Source organism: Penaeus monodon, chromosome 39 (genome assembly GCF_015228065.2).
Source record: "Penaeus monodon isolate SGIC_2016 chromosome 39, NSTDA_Pmon_1, whole genome shotgun sequence".
Classification (NCBI taxonomy): Eukaryota; Metazoa; Arthropoda; class Malacostraca; order Decapoda; family Penaeidae; genus Penaeus; species Penaeus monodon.
In genome coordinates this window covers 26398035-26405534 of record NC_051424.1, presented here as the reverse complement: position 1 = coordinate 26405534, position 7500 = coordinate 26398035, and the positions used below count along the sequence as shown (strand labels likewise).

The window sequence follows — 7500 nt, the reverse complement described above, 5'->3', positions numbered from 1 at the left end:
ATACCCGTCAATTTCTTTATCTATCTAACTCTCTATCTGTATATCTGTCTATCTATTTAACTACCCATCTGTATCTATCTCTATCTGCCTATCTACTTATCTGTCCATCTGCCTACCTATCTGCCTATCTATCTGACGCTGGTAGATTTAGAAGTGGGCTAATAGGGTCCTCCATTACTGAATATGAATGATTTTTGCAAAGCCAATATATATGTATTTATATATATATATATATATATATATATATATATTTATCTATTATATATCTTATATATAAGTATATATATGCTGTATATATTAAATATATAATCTAATATCTATTATATATATATATTTATAATATATATATATATATATATATATATATATATATATATATATATATATATAACAACCCTCCTGACCAGGACTCGAACTAGTCACTCCGGTTTCATACCCGGATGACTAGTTCGATCCTGGTCAGGAGGGTTGTATTTATCGATATCAATGCGGCATTGCATTATTCCATCTTATTATATATATATATATATATATATATATATATATATATATATATATATATATATATATATATATATATATAGTGAGCAGTGACGGAAGCAAAATTAAGTTCATAATCATTAATCAATTTCCAAGTTAGGTTTAGGGGCATAGAAATAAATAATTTCTGTCTTAATTATTGAGCAGTTGAGTTTTTCTATGAAACAAGTTTATAATATTCCTTGAGTCTTCTCCATAAAAAAATGATATAGTTTCCCCTAAGGATATAGAAAACATAAAACCTATTTCTTTTAACATCTTGCCATTAGGTCTTTTATAGAACAAAGTTTTCAACCTTCAGCAAAGTGAAAACATATTTTAATGTCTTTTCTGCTGAGTAGTTAATTGAAATTTTGAACACATGAAGAAATAGAATGGTGATGCCCCCTTTGAGTTAAGGATGGCTTCTCCCTCTCTCCTCCTACAAGCTATAAATAAATGAGCATATACATAGATAAAATTATAAACAATAAAAATCTATCTCCCTTCTCTCTCTGTCTCTCTCTGTCTCTCTTCTCTCTCTCTCTCTCTCTCTCTCTCTCTCTCTCTCTCTCTCTCTCTCTCTCTCTCTCTCTCTCTCTCTCTCTCTCATTCCTCTCTTTCTCCCTGTCTATTTCCCTTCTCTCCTTTCTCTCCTTTCTATCCCCTTACTCTCTCTCCTTTCTATCTCCTCTACCCCCCTCCCCCCCCTCCCCATTCTCCCTTCCTATCTCCTTTCTCTCTTTTTCTCCCTCTCTCTTCCACGCCTCCCCCTCCCCCCTCCCGCCCGCCCCTTCCCTCACCTCCCACAACCGAATACCGATGCCTGATATCCGCCGGACTGTGATGAGGCCGCGGGTAGCAGGTGCAGGAGCAGACGGTGGCGATGCTGGTGTAGGACGCCCGCCGCTCCCCGAGGCCCTCCGAGTCCTGAGTGCCCGCTAGGACCTTGCCGTTGATGGCCATGAGCTCGCCGTCGAGGGTCACCACCGACTGCGAGGCGTCCTGCATCTCGTAGTCCCCGGCCTTCACGTCCTCCGTGTTCCTGCGGGGTGGGTGGTGGGGCAAGGGGGTGAAGGTGGGGTAGGGGTGAGGGGAGTGGTGGGGCAAGGGGGTGAAGGGGGGATAGGGGTGGGAGGGGGTGGGGGGAAGGGGGGTGTAAGGGGGGGTAGGGGTGAGGTGGGTGGTGGGGCAAGGGGGTGAAGGGGGGATAGGGGTGGGATGGGTGGTGGGGCAAGGGAAAGGGTGGGGGGATGGGGGATAGGGGTTGGGGAAAGGGGGTGAAGGGGGGGAAAGGGGAGAATGATGGAGAAGGGGTGAAAGGGGGTGGGTGATGGTGGGGGGGGAGAAAGGGGAGGATGGGGAAGTGGTAGGGGAGATGGGTGGTGAATATGGTGATGGGTGGGGGAGAGGGGGGATGGTGGAGAATGGGAAAGATGGTGGGAAAGGCGGGCGAAAGGGGGAGATAGGGAGGCGGGTGAAAGAAGGGAGAGGCGTAGGGAGTGAGGAAAGGGAGAGAGGGAAAGGGATGGAAAGAAAGGGGGGAGAGGGCATGGATAAGGGATAAAGATGGGGAAAAGGCAAAGGTTGAAAACAAAGAGAAACAGTCATTGTAAAAACGAAAAATATAACTGAAACGGAATCATTTTTAAAAAATGCATAGCAAAAACGCTCTACCTTCTAAACTACAATGACGAAATCCTTCTAAAAACAAAAGCTTTTCGAAATTTGAATTATGAGACAATTTAAAAATCGACCTGTAATTTATCTCGTAAACTTTTCTGCATAAGACATGGAGTTGTTTCACGTCATAGTGGACAATATTAAAACCTCATAGCAACCTACTAAACCTCATCACAGCTCAAAATAAAACCTCATATCCCCCCCAAAAAAAAACTCATTAACCCCCCCCCCCAATGAACCCTCAAAACCCGAAATAAACCTTCGACAACCCCCCCCCCCCCAAAAAAAAAAAAAAAAAATCCCCCCTCCCCCCCCCCCCAAATCAAACCTCGCCCTAACTCACATGGTCATGAACCTCAGCACCAGCAGGTTGATGGAGGCGGCGACGACGGTGAGGCCGAACAGGATGAAGACCAAGGAGAGGGCGACGTAACCGGGCTCGTTGGTGAGGGCGTTGCGTCTCTGGGCGGGGGGAACGGGGGGGGAGGGAGGGAGGGGGGAAAGGGGGGCGATGGAGGGGGGGCAAGGAGTGGAGGGAGAGGGGGGGGGTGGGTGGGGAAAGGGTGGGGGTGGGGGTGGGTGGGGGGGGAGAGAAGGGGGTGGGTAGGGGAAGGGAGTGAAGGGGTGGGTAGGGGAAAGGGTGAGGGTAAGAGGAAGGGGACAAAGAGGGGAGAGGGGGGGGGCAAGAGTTGAGGGTGGGGGAGGGGGAAAGGGAGGGTGGGGTGGGGGTAGGGGGGAAAGGTAGGGGGTTAATGGTGGGGATGAGGAGGGTTGGGGGGGGGGGGGTTAAAGGGAAGGTTAGAATTGATATTACTATCAGTGGCATCATTGCTGCTTATCGTTATTATTGTTATCGTTACTATTAATATTGTGCTGATTATCTTCATTATTATTACTATTACTGTTCCTATTATGATCATTCTTATCATTATCAAAATTATCACTGCTAATTATCTGCCATTATCATCATTATTGTTGCAACTGTTATTTTTCCGCACATACGCAGATATACATACCATACATACGTACACACACACACACACACACACACACACACACACACACACACACACACACACACACAGACTCACAAACACATCAACACACACACACAACAACACTACACACACACACACACAATATATATATATACATATATATAATATATATATAGTATATATATATATTATATATATATATTATGCAACAACACACACACTCACACACACACACACAACCACAACACACACACACTCACACACACACGCACACACGCACGCACGCACCACCACCACGCACGCACGCACACACACACACACACACACACACACTACACACACACACACACACAACACACACAACACACACACGCAAAACACACACACACACACGACACACACACACACACACACACACACGCGACACACACACAACACGCACACACACACACACACACACACACACACACACACACACACACACACACACACACACACACACACACACACACACACACACTCATGAATGGTAAAACACTCTACCATGTTGATACTATGGTAGAAAAACCTACAATGCACAAACTGGATTTACTGAAAATCAGACACCAATTTCGGAATCCCCCTGGATCCCATCCTCAGGTCTTCAGAGAATAAATGAAACCAGAAGACGGAATCCTAAAGGATTCAGAAACTGTTGTCTCAATTTCAATAAATCTAGTTTGTGCATCGTGGGTTTTTCTACTACCACACACACACACACACACACACACACACACACACACATACACATACACACACACACACACACACACACACACACACATACACACACACACACACACACACACACACACACACACACATACACACATATATATATATATATATATATATATATATATATATATATATATATAGAGAGAGAGAGAGAGAGAGAGAGAGAGAGAGAGAGAGAGAGAGAGAGATACATATATATATATATATATATATATATATATATATATATATATATATATATATATATATATATATATATATATATGTATATATACATATGTATAAATATATACATATATATGCATACATATATGTGTATGTATATATACAAAAATGCACATGTGCATATAGTTAGCCAGATAGATGAACAGAGACAGAGATAAAAAGCGATATACACAAACAGAAAGCGCAGACGTGTAGAGAGAAACAGTACACACACACGCACAAATAGCTGAAAGACCCCCTCTCCCTAACCGCCCTCACCCCCCTTCCCCCCGCCCCTACTAGCCAACCCACTTTAACTCCCCCCCCCCTACTAGCCACCGCCCCCTTAACCCCCATCCCCCGCACATACCTGCAGCGCCACGAAATCCCCGAAGCCGATGGTGGTGAGGGTGATGAAACAGTAATAAAACGAATCAATGTAACTCCAGCTCTCGTAGTGGGAGAAGACAGCCGCCCCAACAGTCATGACGATGGAGGAGAGAGTTCCTGTCACACACAGCTGGTTCACGTCTGTGGCTTCTGTGTTACTGCATCCCAGCATCTTCTTCATCTGCCAAGAGAAGGAGATGGATCTGGTCGGTTTGGCTTCCTTGGTGAGGGAGAGAGGGTGGAGGGGAAAGTAAGGCGGAAAAGAGAGACGAAGGGAGGTACTAACAGAGAATAAAGAGATAAATATAGAGAGAAAGTGAAATCGAGAGGAGAAAGGAAGAAGTGTTAAATCTGCGTCATTTCTTCCTTCCATAACAGGAAAAATATTAGTGTTTCATTTCACTGTATTTGTGTTTACTTGAAAATCTGAAGCGTCTTGGATTCGAAGCTAAACGAGATAGAAAAAAAAATTGCTTACTATAAAGTTTATATACTGTTGCACAACCATTTTACTTCAGCACAGAATAAGGCCATTCGTAAGATATAATACCAGATGAAATTTAAAACAAATCAACAACAACAACAACAAAAAAAAAAACATATTCCTTCATAAAAAAAAAAAAAAAAATCCACAAAAAAAGATAATTCACCAAACGATACAGAACATACAGAGAATAAAAACGAACCAACCTTCTTGATGATAATGGACGTAAACTTGTTCAAACGTTCACCAATTGACTGGAACATCACCATACCAAGGGGAATCCCCACCACAGCATACACTATACAAAAGGCTTTTCCACTATTTGTTGCGGGGGTGGAGTGCCCGTATCCTGTTGGAGGGGGGGGGTGAGGCGGAGAGAGGGGAAAAGGGGAAGGGGAAGAAGGAAAAAGGGGGCGGGTGGAAGGAGGTGAAAGAGAGAGGGAGAGGAAGAACATGGAGAGAGAAATCGAGAAGGGAGAGGAGAGGGAGGCCGAGAGAGAGAAAGAGTGGAAGGGAGAGAAGAGGGGAGGAAGGGAGAGAAGAGGGGAGGAAGGGAGAGAAGAGGGGAGGAAGGGAGAGAAGAGGGGAGGAAGGGAGAGAAGAGGGGAGGAAGGGAGAGAAGAGGAGAGGAAGGGAGAGAAGAGGGGAGGAAGGGAGAGAAGAGGAAGGAAAAGAGAAGAGGTGAGAAGAGGAGAGAGAGAGAGAGAGAGAGAGAGAGAGAAAGAAAGAGAGGGGGGGGAGGAAACGAAAGAGACTTCATTATTGATGTTCATTTCTTCTGTCATTACAACCTTACAACATACTTATGCTTACAAGTTTTTCTTTACTATTGATACTTATGATGATGATATTAGTAATGAATATGAATAATTATAATGATAAGAAAAATAACAATAATAAAAATAATCATTATCTTAGTAGTAACAATCACGACACCAAAAAAATAAAAAACTACAGTAGATAATAACAATAACAATAATAACAATTTAAATTTTGATACCTACAATGCCATAGTGAAGAAATTATATCTTTCCATGATATACATCGAAACAGGAAAAAATTACAGTCAGTAATTGAGTTTAGGCTTACATAAGACATAGAAAACAAACACATATAACAGAAAACCAACGTGTTTAGGGGAAACCCAGGTAAATGATCTAAACGCTGCCACTACTCAAATACTATGTGATTCTCAGATTTTTACTTATACTGATTTACTATGGAAAATCGCGATTATTCTAGCGGGCACGAAATTATCTCCCCAAGTTTGTTTGTGAAAAGAGTCACACCGTTAATAGCAGTTCCTGATTATCAATGATGTTTACATAGGATACAAATATACATAATACATTTAAACATATATATATATATATATATATATGTATATATATATATATATATATATACATATATATATATATATATATATATATATATATATATATATATATACATATATATACATATATATACACACAAACACACACACACACACTGTGTGTGTATCTGTATGTATTATGTATACAAATATCTATCTTTATCTATTCCTGTCTCTTCCCTTTCAAATAGATTACTGGATATGAAGAACAGAATCAAAAGTATTTCACTATTTTTGTAACCGATGGTCAAATTGCAGAAAAAATCATAACAGTGATTTTACTTGATGATATCTTTTTTGAATTTCGAAAGTGTTGTATCCTGTTTCCAATATGAAAGTAAATGCTTTAAAAATCATTTCAAGTTTTTTTTTTTTTTTTTTTTTTTAATTGCATATAAACATCGTTAAAAAAAAACATCAATATAAGCATCATCAATATGAAAAGACTATTCTCATTAATCACGAATAATATTACAATAAACATGAATGCCAACAGAAATAATACCAACATCAAATAAACTCACAATAGCAATACCAGCTCTACCATAATAAAAGTAACAATACCACCACTGTCATCGGTGATAATTATCTTCATAAATCATCACCAGCAGTACTAAGTCTACCAAAAATACCACCATTAACAGACTATCGCATATCATCACTCAACATCACACAGAAGCTCTACCAACGCTAGCAACTTAACAAAACGTCAACCATAATATTGCTATCAATGCCGGAATCACTAAACAACAATACAAAAGCCATGCTAACAAACACCCATCACCACAATCGACACGAACCACCCTATCACAGATCAATCGACACAAATGCCGCCATAAACGACACTCGACACCGAACGCTAACAAACGTCATATCAGTAATAAGCAACGACACATAACTAGCCAACCACAAACTATCACCACCAAACAACCGCACCAACAACATCATCACCAAACAATAAAAAAATCCGACTATTCTGACCTATCAAACACATCTACATCATATATATATATATATATATATATATATATATATATATATATATATATATATATATATATATAACA

At 40.8% G+C, this 7500-nt stretch overlaps 1 protein-coding gene across 2 annotated transcripts in view; it reads right to left on the bottom strand.

Annotated features, from left to right (window-relative positions):
- The window catches only part of LOC119597281 (two pore potassium channel protein sup-9-like), a 12547-nt gene that overhangs the window by 1479 nt on the left and 3568 nt on the right, over positions 1-7500 (bottom strand). Inside the window, exons 3-6 of one of the 2 annotated variants that reach the window (XM_037946817.1) lie at positions 5262-5404; positions 4552-4752; positions 2546-2664; positions 1323-1564 (exon numbers count right to left, since the gene is read on the bottom strand). In XM_037946817.1, the coding sequence (XP_037802745.1) occupies positions 1323-1564; positions 2546-2664; positions 4552-4752; positions 5262-5404 (705 nt within the window). The remainder of the gene's footprint in view (positions 1-1322; positions 1565-2545; positions 2665-4551; positions 4753-5261; positions 5405-7500) is intronic. The other variant, XM_037946816.1, reaches the window with a different exon arrangement.